This window comes from Astatotilapia calliptera, chromosome 5 (genome assembly GCF_900246225.1).
Source record: "Astatotilapia calliptera chromosome 5, fAstCal1.2, whole genome shotgun sequence".
NCBI lineage: Eukaryota > Metazoa > Chordata > Actinopteri > Cichliformes > Cichlidae > Astatotilapia > Astatotilapia calliptera.
Window position 1 is genome coordinate 30554957 of NC_039306.1, and position 15638 is coordinate 30570594.

At 42.5% G+C, this 15638-nt stretch overlaps 2 protein-coding genes across 2 annotated transcripts; one reads left to right on the forward strand and one right to left on the reverse strand.

Annotated features, from left to right (window-relative positions):
- The first annotated feature begins 4942 nt into the window (after positions 1 to 4942).
- LOC113022923 (trichohyalin-like) lies at positions 4943 to 6935 on the forward strand. Its single transcript, XM_026168860.1, has one exon. The coding sequence runs from the start codon at positions 5389 to 5391 to the stop codon at positions 6781 to 6783; it is 1395 nt and encodes a 464-aa protein (XP_026024645.1). The 5' UTR covers positions 4943 to 5388; the 3' UTR covers positions 6784 to 6935.
- A 4910-nt stretch (positions 6936 to 11845) lies between these two features.
- On the reverse strand, positions 11846 to 15167 carry bhlhe40 (basic helix-loop-helix family, member e40). Its single transcript, XM_026168872.1, has 5 exons — positions 14975 to 15167; positions 14817 to 14880; positions 14622 to 14729; positions 14099 to 14222; positions 11846 to 13934 (listed from the first exon to the last, which is right to left on the reverse strand). The coding sequence occupies exons 1-5, from the start codon at positions 15049 to 15051 to the stop codon at positions 13069 to 13071; spliced, it is 1239 nt and encodes a 412-aa protein (XP_026024657.1). The 5' UTR covers positions 15052 to 15167; the 3' UTR covers positions 11846 to 13068.
- Positions 15168 to 15638: the final 471 nt, after the last annotated feature.

Here is a 15638-nt window from a genome sequence, read left to right on the forward strand (position 1 = left end):
AGCACTAAATGTCATCTATATATAGTCTCATAAGCAAAAACAGGAACAGAAACACTCCTTTTAGCTTTTTGTGTATTTCGAAACTCTGTTGTTGTTTTTTGGAGACCTGGAATTTAAATGTGCCTGTCACTAACACACTTTCATTCAGCTTCTGTTGTTTAAATGTGATATAGGCTGTAAATAATAATAAATTAAAAAAAAACACTGCAGTCAAGACAAAAAGGCTTTTTTCATAGTAGATGTTTGAGGTAGTCTTTTTTATGTATTTGACCCTGTTCAGTAGTACACATACTAACTTAGAGGATACAAACAAAGTATATCAGTCTACTAATACCAACACTGGTACTGATAATATCAATATCTGGATCGACAGTGGTTATACACATCATACAAATGTTGTCAAACAACTCAAGGATATTATACAAAGATCATATTATTATTATAAGTTGAAACGGTTTATTATGCCACAGCAGTGTACTCATTGCTCTTGCATATCAGGACCTCTCCAACACTTGAGACTTTCAAAACATGTCAAAAGACTCACTTTTATTCTCTGGCTTTTAAATCAAGATGGCTCTGTTTCTATTGTTCATTCCATGATTCAATTTTCTCTTAATCTATATTCTATTTTATTTGGTATGTCTTCTGCTTTGACTATTTTACTGTACAGTACTTTGGTCAACAACTGTTGTTTTTAAAAGTACTATATAAATAAATAAACTTGAAACTACTATCAAACTATAGCAACCCTACATGGGTCAGTTGCCACTAATCAAAAAGTGGCAGAGATCTGGAAGAGAATATGTGATCTAAAATATGACTTTTGGGCTTCAGTCTTCTCTGTTTAAACACATCACTGCGTGATCTTCATATCACAGATGTGCCCAAAGCAGCAGGATATGTTGGCATGTTAGATAATCACTCACAAAAGGGGTTATGAGTCCACAGCTGGTGCAATCTTTCTGCCAATTATTGATCCAATACCAAGTAAATGCAGGATCAATATTGCCGATAACACTATTGAAACTGGTTGGTATCAATCGATTGATCCGCCCGCCTCTAGCAGACTGTGGTAAAGCCAGACTATATTGTACAGAAATGAATGTTGTCAAACAACTTAAGGATATTATATCAAGATTATATTATTCTTATAGGTTGGGATCAACCTCAGATCAATCCGCCCACCTTTATTAACTGATTTTCATTCATGTAAAATGACTGTAGGCTTGACTGGTTTTGGACATGTTTACGCTGTTCATGGAATTGTAACTTTTGATTTTAATGCCTGCTTAATGAGAGGAATGTGGATGCATGCAGGTCCAGGTTTTACTAGTCTACTGTTACCAGGCAAAAATTTTTTGGCCGCATGAAAAAAAAAATGCATTAGCCGCACGTCAGTATAAGTGTTCACGGTGTGGGAAAAAAAAGTATCGGCTTATGACCCGAAAACTACGGTACTTTTCAAAGCACTATGAAGACATTTACTTACATTGGCAGTGAGCAATGCCAAAATAACAAACCCCTAAACATCCCTAAACTTCCCTATAAAAAAAAAACAAAACACCAACCAAAAGACTTACCTGACCTAAGTGAAAAACAGGAGAAAACCGAGTCAACAGAAATGGCTTCTCACCCCTACCAGGCTGCTGCAGTGGACAATATACACACAGTGAAAAGGGATCGAAAATGCTAATTTACAAAAAAAAATGCTCTAACGCCAGACAAACATAGGTTTTACATACTAATACCAATTTATTACGTTTTCATACAAAGTAAGAAAGTCCAGCATCCTGTTGAAGGTGGAGTTGCTTAGTCTGAGCAGGTCCAGCTTGCCGATCAGCTGCTGGGCAATGATGGTGTTGAATGCTAAGATGAAATCAGTGAACAGCATTCTTAGGTGGGTGTTGCGTTGATCCAGTTGTGATAGGGCTATGTGGAGTGCCAATGAGATCGAATCATCCATTGTCTTAAAACTCCGAGACTCCGGTTTTAGTAAATGTTGAACTTTATTGTGATTTCTATTTTTAGAATCAATAGCACACATTTTGATTTCGTTTTGCAAGCTGCTGATTTCACACAGATCCACTGCCCAAACGTGCCTTTGAGTTTTTCATCATTTAACAAGAATAGGCTCAGGCAATCATTGTGGAATTAGGCTTTGGGAAGGTCTGGGGACAGGTATGATGGTGGTGGTTTTAAAGCACTGTGGCACAACAGCTTGACTCAGGGAGATGTTAAAGATGCCCGCTAGGACATCAGTCAGCTGGTCAGCACGGGCTCCGAGCACGCGTCCAGGTATATTGTCTGGTCCAGCAGCTTTGTGTGGGTTGACTTTAGTGAGAGTCCTTCTCACACTGGCCGTGGACAGGGACAGCACTTGGTTGTCTGGCAAGCGGGTGGCCCTCTATAGTCCGTCTTGCATCCCATTTAAGCAAGTGCGTGTTCACACTGCCCCTGGATGTCCTGGCCTCTGAGGTTAAGGTGTACGGCTCCTGGTTGTCAACTGACCAATTTATCATGGCAAAGTCTGTGGTGGACAAAAGACAAGAGGCTGATTATAAAAATGATCCATGCACGCCTTATGACCTACAGCATGTACAGTTAACACAGCTAAATGGCTGTGAAATTGTAAAATTACTTTTGAAATAAAGCTATTCAAAGTCAATTAACTGTGACTATAATAATAGCAATGTTAGCCAGCAAACAAAACGTTAGCACTAATTAAAATAAGCTGCTAGGTGATGTTACTGTTTCAAGTTCTCTCATTGTTTGACATGTAGGGCAGATATTTTGGTGACACTGAGATCAGCCAGACACTAAACAGCAGTGTAATATCAACGCTAGATTAGATGTTTTCTAATCCGATAAAATGACATTATTCCTGTTTATAGAAGATGTTTGTCGTCTGTTTGTTTGACTGACAGGAACAGGAAATAGTGGTTGGAAATTACTGTTGGTGTTACATGAGGGTAAAGAAGGGCTTTAAGCACCTGGGTAAAAACTGGACCCATGATGAAACACTACAACAAGTACAACATATTCTTCAGTTTTAATATGTGACCATACTGTGCAGACTGCTGATGAGTTACACGGTTACATTTCATTAATCATTGTTAAACTAAAGTGGTAAGCAGTTACTTTATCCTTTCACTTAAAATTTCCAGGAAAAACACTACCTTGGCTACTTTTGTGCTTACATTTGATCTATGCTGGGTCACTACTTTTGCACTATAATGCTGCTGCTGACACCTTGGTTCACACTGACAACTAGAAAAAAGCTGATAGGAAAAGAAGGATGGAAAATGCCTGGAATTTAGTTACACTTGCAAATACTGCTTCCTCCAAACTGCAAGCATCAATAAAATGTTACAGTATTGTTTTCTATATCTGTGCATATATCCTTATTGGTAGTTTTCTCGAAATAGAAGCTCTTCATTTTAAAAAAAAAAACCTCTGATAACATTGCTGAAGCTAGCGCCCACCCCTACTGCGCATACTGCAAATATAAAACTGATATATACTTACATCATGGAGCAGTTGATGTCTGGTTTCCGACAAATACAGTAAAGAGGTGCGTTCTCCCCCTCCATACCAGTGTTCTCAGGCACTGCTACATGGTCAGTGTCAGACACTTCACTGTCCTACAACATACCACATAGGACCACATTAGAAATGACATGTATGTAGACATGCTAATTATACCTGGCTAAATGGATGCAGTAACAAAATGTTACTAACTACTCTAGTTATTAGTTTCCAGATGTGTGCAGTTGCTCCAGTCTTACTGACAGTATACTGTTTCAAACACCAGTGCCAACATTTTATTTTTTAAATCTTAGTATGATTCTGCACCAAGACTTGTGGCCTGTTGCTCGGTAACTTATTGTCTGACTACATTAACTACAGTTCATAAACATCATTCATTTTCTCCTACTTATTTTATTCAGGTTGTATTTCAGCTGTCATAGGGCAAAAGTACACCCTGGACAGGTCGCCAGTCTGTTGGAGGGTTATTAGAGAGACTCAGACAACCACTCACACCAACAGCCAACTAACCTAACCCCGCGCATGTCTTTGGAGTTCAACACCAGTCTGGCCGAATCACAGATAAGCAGGGTGTCTGTGCTGCAGAGCACAGCTGTGTCAGAGACTCTCGACATCAATGTAGCGTTAAGGATGCGGAGCGATGGGTGCACTAACACAATGTAAATATTAAAGTTCTCGCCATTGTCAATATGCTGTTGCGCTCTTGTTCGTATTATTGCAACCATATCTCGAGTCTAGCTTACCCTAAAAGTTTGGAGAGAATTGGTCTGTTAATAAACGCAATCGATTGTTTGGGACTGCTCTAGCCATCACGTCGCATAAACAACTCTACTTCCGGTGGGAAAACTAATTAAGGGTAAAGTCGCACTAATAACACCTACCACTCACGTTCATAAGCATACACTATGATCACTTCCACGCAGTAACGTTGTAATAAATATAATCCCCGGTAAAGTCAATTAGCGAACACTACTGGCATGTAATGCCAATGGCGACCATTTCACAAACTGTAGAAAATGCTCAAAATGTGGTCGGCACCAAAAGTGAAGGGCTGACAGTTGTGTTTATATACGAACCGTAAGCGCTAATGTTGGTTAGCATCAGCTAAAGCGAGGAAGTTTGACACTTGCAGAGGCAGTGAACGCAGAGAGAGCTTAAAAACGCATTGTGGGGTTTTTTGTTTTGTTTTTTTGCATTAAGACGTTGCACACAAAATTACAGATATAACGGTGACTTAGCTGCTCGTTGGATAAACCCATGGACCTTAGAAAAGATCAACACTACTCGGATGTAAGCACCCGTGTATAACACAATAGGCAAAATTACGCTTGCTAACCTTTCCACATCACAGGCTTCACATTAAATAAACATTTTTTCAAATACTCACCATGATCTGAGACCGTTTAAATATTTTGTTGCTCTGAAAATATGGCAGTATGAAGCTAAACCTTTAGCTTGACGGCTAAAGCAATGCTAAGATTTACACGGAAACGATCAGCGGACATCGTTAAAGTACTATTGGTCTACATTCTTCTTCTATGGTAGCAGCCTGGGCAGAGTAACAGCCAACTTTAAACTGCGCCATCTGTTGGCACCAATTACAGTAGAAAACATGATTGCGACAACACGTTTTTGGGGGAAAATAACAGAGATTGAAACTTTACTGATAATTTGTCCAAGTTGAAAAATGCCCTCCTCCAAAAATATCACGTGACAACCTCATTGCCTTACAGAATTATGACGTCACACACGTAGAATCTTACCACCATTCTTTCCTTTGATCCAAAAACCTATAAATAGGGGTGAAGCGCAACGACTTTTAGTCCGTTTCTCGCAGCCTTGATGTGTGCAGCATTGAACCGTTCGCCAGAAAAGCCTTTTGAAATATTTGGATCCTTTGCAGTTGTAACTGTATCCAGACCAAACATGTCTCAAAAAAATCCAAAGGGACAAGAAGTTGACCCATACGCTCTTCCCTGGGATGAGCCACTAGACTCTTCCCTTTCCTCTCTTCCCTGGTGTGACCAAGTGGAACTAGAGGAAAAGCGTTTGGAAGAACTGGAGGATGAAGCGCTCAGAAACGCAGAGAAGATTAAGTTCTTGATGGAGGAAAATGAGCGAAAGAGCGCTCAACTAAAAAAGTTGTCATTCCAGCTTCAAGAAAAGGAAGCTATTATTGAGGGGAAACAACAGGATCTCCATGACATGGACAAAAAGAACCAGGAGCTCCAAGGAAAACTTGATGAAGCCCTGCAACAAAATAAAAAACTTGTCCAAGAGAAGAAACAAGACGGCATGAAGAAGAGAGGGCTGCACAGCAATCTCAGAGACATGGAGCTAATGTACAGTGTAGACAAAAAAAGGCTTGATCGCACAGAGCAAGCAAATGAGAAGCTCCTCCAAGAGAAAAGGCAACAGGAGTTAAAAGAAAAAGAAATGCATTCCAAGCTTCAGAGCATCAAGCAACACAACGAAAGCTTGCAAGGAAAGCTTGATCAAGCTCTGCGGCAAAATAGAAAACTCCTCCAGGAGAAGATGAAAGACAGCACGAAGAAGAGAGGGCTGCACTCCAATCTCCGAGACATGGAGCTAATGTACAATGTTGACAAAAAAAGGCTTGATCGCACAGAGCAAGCAAATGAAAAGCTTCTCCAAGAGAAAAGGGAACAAGAAATCAAACAAAAAGAAATGGATTCCAATCTGCAGAGCATCAAGCAACAAAATGAAAGCTTGCAACGAAAGCTTGATGAAGCTCTGCGACAAAATAAAGAAATCCTTCAAGAGAAAGAGCAGCTGGACAGAAAGCAGGGAGACATGGAGTGCCAACTCCAGCTCAAGGAGGGAAACAACAGGATGCTGCAGGTAAAGTTCGAAGAGACACTGCACAAATATCAAGACCTGCTTCAAGAGAGAGAACAGCTGGTCAGTAAGCAGAGAGAAGAAAAACTTCTTCTCCAGGAGTTTGAGAAACAGGAGGCAACATCTAAAGTGCTGAAAGAAAGGTTGGAAGAAAAACAAGCTGAAATAGAAGAAGTGGAGAAAAAATGCAACAAGCTGCAGAAGCAAAACACCGAAACAATCGAGGAGCTGAAAATCCTCATCCTCGAGAAAAAGGTGCTCGTGGAAAAGCAGCTGAAGAAACAGAAAAAACGCTTCTGCTTCTTCTGGAGGAGGAACACTCCTTCTTTCAGTACTGCCAATGTCGCCTCTTCCTCTCCCACCTCTGTTCCAGCTTAATCCCCCCCCCCCCCCCCCTTAACTACTAACACCTCTCCCATCTCCCTCCCCTCTTTTCACAATCACCCCCCAACCAGTCCCGACAGTTGACTGCCCCCTCTAGAGCCTGGTTCTGTCATAGGTTTCTTCCTTTAAAGGGAGTTTTTCCTATCCACTGTCGCCTAGTGCTTGCTCAGAGGGGATTGTTGGGGTTTTCTCTCCTCTCTCCCTTTACTTTCCATCCCACCCACCCCCACCTTTTCTTTTTTCTTAATAATTGAACAATAAAAACAATTGGTCACTAATTAAATGTGTCAAATCAATGTCTTTATTCAAGAATACAAGAAATGGGTAATAGCTGCATGTGTGTTTGTGTGTGTGCATAATATGCATACTTTACATGTTGGATCCAAATCCCACAAGGAATTAAATAAAACAAGAAGACAAACAAAAACAAATATTTCTCTCCCTTCCCAGGTCAGGAATCAGGATGAGGAAGAAATGAGGTCAGATCAGTGCAGGTTTTTGCACTACTGACATAAAGTTTCTGCTGATTAAAAAAAGTATGTCGATATTTCTGAAATACATTTGCAAACAAATAACTTTGACAACTTGTGTTTTTTCATAAAAGAAAAAAGAAAAATCAGAGAGCAGAGCTGGTAAAACAGCTTAGCTCCGCAGGTTACAGGAGATCAGATGCCAAATACTTTTCATGACAGTCTTCGTTAGGCGTTTTATTAGTTCAATATAGCAATCATTCTATGTTTGAGTAGTTTACAGAACCAGCAGTTAGCAGCTACAACTCTGCTGCTTCAATTCAAGCATGCAAGCATTCCTTTATACACAACATTTCAGTCAGGTTGAGGTCTGGGCTTCCATGCTGCAGATTTGCTTCTGTACCTGGGGTCATTATCCTGTTGCATGGCCTAATTTAGGAGAAGCTTTAGCTGTCGGACAAATGGCCTCATATTTGACTCTAGAAAACTTTGTCATGCAGAGGAGTTTGTCACCTGCAAGCTTACTATCTCTTGTGGCTGCAGAACAAGCTCTTTTTGAAAAAATCACCACCCTTGAACCAGCATAGTTGACAGTTGGTTTGAGGTGTTTGATTCTTGCTGAAGGTCCTGCTGTGCATTATGGCCAAACCTCCACTTTGGTCTCAGATGCAGCTCTTGGGTAAAGAGTATGTGTGGGGAGTTTGAGTGTGTGTACAGTGTCCATTTCGTTTTGTCTCCATGTTGGGCGAGTGTCGAGTATTTATATGTGTGCATGAGGGTGGGAATGCATGTTTGTGTATGTGTGTGTCTGTGTCAGGTCGGGTCTTAGACAATCTGGGAACATCTCAGGTACCCTCAGACATCGGTGCATTGGTGGTTCTTGCTGTCCAGGACTGGGCGCTCAGGTATGTACCGGTTCACTACCGGTACCTGCTTTGCAGGGTCTGGCGCCTGTGGCTCAGTTGGGTCCCCTCTGGGGGGTGGGGGGGTTCTCGGACCCCAGGCCTCAGTCTGCTCTGGCAGCTGGCGGAGCCCACGGACACGTCACTGCAGCTCCCTGTGGCTTCTGCACCGTCCCTGCTGCGTGACCCCACATCTCGGGCTCTCCTCAGCTCCTTCCGGGAGGGTGGCGCGGCTGCCCCGCCGATGGTCCTCCTTGGGCTCTCGCGCTCTGGGGGCTTCTGGATGTCTGGGGCCTGGATCTCCTGCATGCCTGCTTCATGCCCTGGGGGGCAGGGCTATGGCTCCCCACAACCTCTAGCAGAAATTCACATGGAGAAACCTTTTGAATACAAGCGCACTCATCTACACAGGTGTGCACACGGGTGATCACGGACACAAACTATATCTATCTTGGCTGCTATCGTGCGCTGTCGGTCTTGTGTGCTGCAAAATAACATTCACTATTTAGTATTTATTGTTACTTACACTTGTCTAGGTTATTGCTGTGGTCTTCATATTGTTTTGCTCTCTTTTTGCTTGTTTTCTTCTTTTTTTTCTCTTCTCTCACTGTCCCTCTTCCTCTCTGTTTTTCTTTCCCTCCCTTTCTTTCTCCCTTTCCCATCCCCCAGTCATGTCTGTCCAGTCTGTAGTAAATAAAATAACAACAACAACAACAACAACAACAATAATAATAATAATAATAATAAAAATAATAATAATAATAATAATAATAATAATAATAATAATTCGCTTTGGTGGCCTCAGAATCTCATCTCTGATTTTTGCAGATGATGTGGTTCTGTTGGCTTCATCGGGTGAGGGCCTTCAGCTCGCACTGGAACGGTTCGCAGCCGAGTGTGAAGCAGCGGGAATGAGGATCAGCACCTCCAAATCTGAGGCCATGGTTCTCAGCCGGAAAAGGGTGGAGTGCCCACTCCGGGTCGGGGATGAGTTCCTGCCCCAAGTGGAGGAGTTCAAGTATCTCGGGGTCTTGTTCGCGAGTGATGGGAGAAGGGAGCCGGAGATCGACAGACGGATTGGGGCTGCAGCCGCAGTAATGCGGACGCTGCACCGGTCCGTCGTGGTGAAGAGGGAGCTGAGTGTAAAAGCGAAGCTCTCAATTTACCGGTCGATCTACGTCCCTACCCTCACCTATGGCCACGAGCTGTGGGTAGTGACCGAAAGAACGAGATCGCGGATACAAGCGGCAGAAATGAGCTTCCTCCGAAGGGTGGCTGGCCTCTCCCTTAGAGATAGGGTGAGAAGTTCGGCCATCCGGGAGGGGCTCAGAGTAGAGCAGCTGCTGCTCCACATCGAAAGGAGCCAGCTGAGGTGGTTCGGGCATCTGACAAGGATGCCCCCTGGGCGCCTCCTGGGTGAGGTGTTCCAGGCATGTCCCACCGGGAGGAGGCCCCGGGGCAGACCCAGGACATGCTGGAGAGATTATATCTCTCGGCTGGCCTGGGAACGCCTTGGTATTCCCCCGGACAAGCTGGAGGAGGTGGCTGGGGAGAGGGAGGTCTGGGCCTCCTTGCTTAGGCTGCCGCCCCCGCGACCCGGCCCCGGACAAAGCGGATGAAGATGGATGGATGGATAATAATAATAATAATAATAATAATAATAACAAAGGTCAATCAAGTTACCATAATGATCCACTTGGTAAAATTAATTCATTGGGCATCTTTCTTGGCCTTCAGACAATAATTCTGATTGCTAAAGTACCAAACGGGACAGGCAGAATAAAAGAAAAGAAAAGAAAAGAAAAGAAAAGAAAAGAAAAGAAAAGAAAAGAAAAGAAAAGAAAAGAAAAGAAAAGAAAAGAAAAGAAAAGAAAAGAAAATAAAATAAAATAAAATAAAATAAAATAAAATAAAATAAATCATCATTTTAGGGGCAGCCTGCTCGTCCCTTGTGAGTACACAGCATCTGTGTTAGTCTTTCATTTCAGGCTTGTCCTCTTCACCCCAAGTCAGCATCCTGTCCCAGGATAGACACGGGCCACGTACCCGTCCTCTTTCTTTTAAAGTCCATCGCCATCTCTTTTTTTTTTAAAGTTTTATTCACATTAAGAAGCACACGATTCCTTTCAGACAACTCCATAAATCATCCACTAGTGCTCTACACTCCTCCTCTGCCCATCATTAATATGTTCAACCACTACAGAATTATCAGAGTACTTCTGTAAGTAGGATGACCTGGATTTGTACTGAAAGTCTGAGGTGTACAAGGTGAACGGAAATAGAGACAACACAGTCCCTTGTGGATCTTCTGTACAGCACACCAACAAAAATCAGACAGAGCTCCACATTCTTCCGCCTGTTTTGTCAGGTATTCATCCTATTTTAATTTAAGAATGCGCTGAGTAAATAAACCAATTAAAAACACACTGGCACAATTAAATGTTGTTTTTGATTATATCCAAGGCTTATTAGACTCTGGTCTGGTTCCACCAAATCATGAGAAAAATATCTGAAGTATAGTAACGGCTAAATCGGTCAGCTGTTGTCATTTTATTTGCTCGTTGTTTGGTGCTGGTGAACAGCTGTTAGCTACAGGTGGAAAAAATTGACCTCACCAATGAGTTGGGTAAAAGAAAAGTATTTGAATTTCATTACTAATGGAAACCCATTTCACACCCCATGAAGTAATCTGAGAGACTTACTATTCATTGATTAGTGCAGTTTTCTGCAAATTCTGCAAACACACGCTGACCAAGGCAACAGTGAGAATGTATTTTATTTTGATGAGTGCTTTCAGCAAACTTCTATAAAATGTAATCGTTACTGAAACGTTCCCTGAAATATTTTGCTCTTATTAAAATTTATCACACGAAATGAAGCTCTAATTCCATAAGGTGGCGCTTGTGTCGCATGGTTGGATTAGTCAGGCGCATTTGCAACCTTAACAGTCTTTGTAGACTAAATTTAAAAAAAAATCAACATACTGTTTACAAGAAAAGAAAAACTGTCATTTCCACGCGCCTCATGGAGACGTAGTCTGTGGTAAGCGGCTCATGATATCGGCCTTGTTATTTTCACTATTACTACAGCTACAGCTGCATTACCACGCAGGAAACAGCCCCCAAACGAGCGGCAGAAGGTCGGCGGAGACACGTATTCCATATTAAACACGAAAGTAAATCAAAGGCTTAAAAGTCCTTTCCCTTAACCTCAAATACCATTTTCAGTGTGGTCTTCTAAAGCTGCCAGACACATCTTATCTCCAGACATAGGTATGGCCCACTTGAGAATTAAACCACAAAAGGTAAACTTCTCGTAATTCGGTGAACACGAAGTTCATGCCCACTTTATTCTTTTTTAGGAACAGTATCTCCAGGTTTCAGACTCACACTATGGATCGTCATACTAGTGGGTTATAATGGCAAGTTCTTCCTTTCCACTGTTACTCATCTGTAATAGCCGACGGTTAAATAAATATGAACGATTCCTTTGCACATTTCTGTAGATATCCTTCGAAATTGAAAATGTTCACAACCTTTACAGTAGTCTAAGACACGCTATTGATTTACAGAGACTGTGCTGCTTTATGGGTTATGTAAGTGTTATGTAAGTATGCCTTGTTATGAGAAACTGTCAGGGTGGCTGGCTACAACACGTTTAAGCCAACAGGCAGTCCAACACAAATTCCACAGGGAGGGGAAAAAGCTTTATTAATACTTTAATATATATCAATAATACTTTATATACAAAATATGTACATCCTTTGCATTACATTTCAAAATAAAAATCCCAAGTACCTCTTTCTATACAAAACTATTATATTTGTTTTACTTTACATTCACTCTCTTTGCCACAGACACATTTAAAGCAAATATGTTTGAATCACCTGCCACTGTTTGTGTCTGTGTTAAAACGAGTAAAGGCAACAGCGTGAGCTAAAAACAGGCCTGGACTCGACTGGAAAGCAGTGGGCAATATGCAAATCAGGCTGACGCCATATGTATACTGTACACGATGTCGCAACGTACAGCCAATCGCTCCCTCAGCCTTTCCCTACAAAATACACTCAGTGGGTCACGTATCAAAAATAGAGATGTACGAGTAGTATAAGCAAAAGAAATAATTACAAGACACTGCTTCACAGGAACTCCACCTAAAAAAATGCAGAAACAGTCATGAGCAACAAATGAAATCATAAAAGCGTGTATGGCCACATCATTCATCGACAGACATGAGTGACACACCTCGTACGGCGACAACGCCCTGAATTCTTTGAACTCTAAACTCTGCGTTCATTTAGCTTTGCCATAACTGAAGGAGTTAAAGGGGCAATATTTTTTTTTTGTTTTGTTTTTTGTGGTAGGTCTAAAACAATAGTTTGTTGCATTTACAGGAGCAACAAACACTGAAAGTAGATCATCCTTAAAAGTCATTCAAGCAGCATCTACGACGGAGCTTTTGTTCAATCTTTACATTCATTACAGACTGGCGTGTGTGTTTGTGTGCGCGCGCAAAGAAAATAGCTCCAAAATGTTTTTAAATGGGGTGTGTGTTTGTGTGTGGAAGGGTTAGTCTACACCTTACATTCTAGGTTAACCTTTGACATTCAACAATAAGTGCTGAGATGACAGGTATTGCAGAAAAACACTTGCGCGCTCCCTCGTGCACTCTAAACTGACCGTATTAAAACTCACAGTATTTCAGAGCCATGCAAAAGGTCTAACATGAGCCTTCTCGTGGCCATGCCAGAATCCCCACAGAAAGTCTCATTTCACTTCAGGAGCTCATGATAGATGGAGGTGGGACACAATGGGTCAAACTACAGCTGCTGTTTAATGGGATACCAGTGCTTTCGTGTTCGTTTATCCCATTCGACATTCAGAGGACACGATTTGTGACACATCTGCTCAGTCTTTGGTTTCCAGATTCAAGGGAGCGACCTGCTTTAAAGCTTTGTGAAACGTGGGGGAGTCCATGCGACTCTGGTGGTGTACTGGAGATCCTGCCCTCGGGGACATGGACATCATCAGAGACGAGGGAAGTGCCTCTGGGGGTAGGCCTGCTGCAGAACCGCTCATGCCTGGGTACATGACAGGCAAGCCCCCAGGGTACCAGCATTTCTCCAGCATGGGCAGATATGCTGCTGCTGCCGCTGCTGCGGGGGGGATGAGGTAGAAGGGAAGGCAAAACGGGTTCTGGTTAGGGGAGAAGCTCAGGTAACTACCAGGAACTCCTGTCGTGTGACTGGAGAGAATTTCATCTTCCGGGGAGTCCGATCTCAGCTTCTTGGCCCGAGGCTCATCATCCTCCTGCTTGATGGCACTGGCCATGCGCTCAGATCCCGAATGGTTGAGCTCCCCCTCCATCGAGTGGCTTTCTGACCACTGGGCTTTGGGGTCCCGCTTGTCATGTTCTCCCCCATAGCCACTGTCAGTGTCTGTGTCACTACCGCTCAGCTCCCCTGTCCCGTGGGGATAAGTCCTTTGAATGACTGGGACGCAGTTCTTAGCAGGGCCTTCAGAGGCCCTTTGTGGCTGTCCGGCGGATTTCTTCACTTTTTCAGAAGAGCCCACATCCTCATCCGGCCGAAGGCTGCTTCGATGCTGCAGGACTTCCGCTGCTACCTTTTGGATGTGAGTGATTACGTGCGAAGGAGTCAAGTCCCTGCTGCTTTCTTGGGTGGCCATATAGTGCAGAACCTCTTTGGCGCATAAGTGAAAGCCAGAGCGGAACATCTCCTCACTGCTCTCAGCGCTGTCAACTCCATGATCACCTAGGTGATTAAAAAAAAAAAAAAGTTTAAATCCTCTTTACAGCAAGTTTTACCTCAATAAAACACAACAGACCACACAGTGCCAGCCCCAGTGATGCCTCTGTACCATTTCCACTTCACAGCCTAAACAAATAAGAAAAATAAAAATGAAAACTCAAACTTACCAAGCTGCAGGTCCTTCTGTAGAGCGATAATTTTCTGCTGCTGCTGCTCCAGGAGAGAACTCAGGGCTTTCACATGCTTGAGAGTGAGTTCCAGCACCACAGCTTTCTCCAAATGACCCAGCGTCTAAAACAGGAAGACCTTCAATAAGCATGTTGATCTTTCTTATGTAACACATTCTGCAGCTGAACAGAGAACAAGTCTGGAACACCCGGGAAGTCATGCAGTCCATGTACACACGTACAAAAACTTCTAGTAACAAATTTTAAAATAACAGCAATTAAATGAATTTTTTTAAGTACGATTGCAATTAAAATTTAAAAAATAAAACTTTTTAAAAATTATTATTATTCGGTTCTTCTCTTAATAAAAAATAAATATAGATATATGTATATAAATATATATTTTTTAAGGCTTCAAAGCTGAACTGAAAATATGGCGCAAACAAACTGCTCAGCAGAACCATGTGGCGTCTCAGATTCTCTGGCTGTTAGCAAACCTGCCATATGCTGAAATAATACTCACTGTAAGCTTAAGATGTTCTGGCAATAAATCTTTCAGTTGGGCAATGCATTCGTTTATTCTGTCGCGTCTCTTCTTCTCGATAAGTCGGTGGGGCAACTTGTAGGTCTCCTGGAGAGGGTTGTGAAAGGTGGTCAGTGAAATTCTGCTCAGATTTAACTGTTTAAATATATTACACTTGTAAAAACTAGAACTTACCTTGCTCTCATTATCTCGCTTCATGCCCCTCCTGGGTTTATACACATAAATTGGAAAATCCACTCTTTGGAGAGAAGATTAAATTAGTTGATTTCACAGAGCTTCAGTATAAAGTGCAGAATGACATTTTTTTATGTAATAGAAATTGCTTCGTTTACCCTTGCATGTCAGCTATATCCAGAGAGGGGTGTTTTGGCATACAGGGAGGTGGTTGCGCGCTGGTAATCCTCTCCATGTCGATTAAATGTAAAACCTGAAGAAAATGCTTTTTTTTTTTTTTTTTAAAAAACTCCAAAATTTGTCCCAGCAGCCGCAATTCAAAATGAAAAAAAAAAAAAAACTTTCCAAGATAAAAGAAATAAATGAGAAAAAATTATTTCCTCTTATCCAGTGTGAGTGTGTTTTCCTGTTGTGAGCTGCAGTCGAGCGCAGCTGGAGTTTTGTCGCCCTTAGGTCCGGGACTCAGTAGTATGTCTAGGGAGGCTCCACGCCCGGCGCAATGTGTGAGAGCTGGGTGGATTTCTGACTACGTGTTAAATAAACCCTGTGACTGCAGGCACGTCTCTCAGCTACAGAAACAGACTCCGCTCCGTCACATGAGCCTCACGTGTTGGACGGTGCTTTCAACTCCTCACCTCCCCGCTCGCTCCGCCCCCTCTCTCTGCTGCTGGAGCACACCCATTTGTGTAGTACTCCTCCACCGGGGCCGAGTCCCGTGTACCACCACGCTTCGGATCTCGGGGGTTGAGTCGTGTTTGCAGAGCAGAGCGTGTTTATGGAGGCAGAAAGTAGAGCAACAGATTTCCCCTGGACAGTTAGGAA

Coding starts and splice junctions, on each gene's coding strand:
- LOC113022923 (XM_026168860.1), top strand. CDS start 5,389: ATGTGTGCAGCATTGAACCGTTCGCCAGAAAAGCCTTTTGAAATATTT.
- bhlhe40 (XM_026168872.1), bottom strand. CDS start 15,051: ATGGAGAGGATTACCAGCGCGCAACCACCTCCCTGTATGCCAAAACAC. Junction 14,223..14,621: donor CAGAACATCTTAAGCTTACA/GTGAGTATTATT, acceptor TTCCTGTTTTAG/ACGCTGGGTCATTTGGAGAA. Junction 13,935..14,098: donor ACAGAAGGACCTGCAGCTTG/GTAAGTTTGAGT, acceptor TTAATCACCTAG/GTGATCATGGAGTTGACAGC.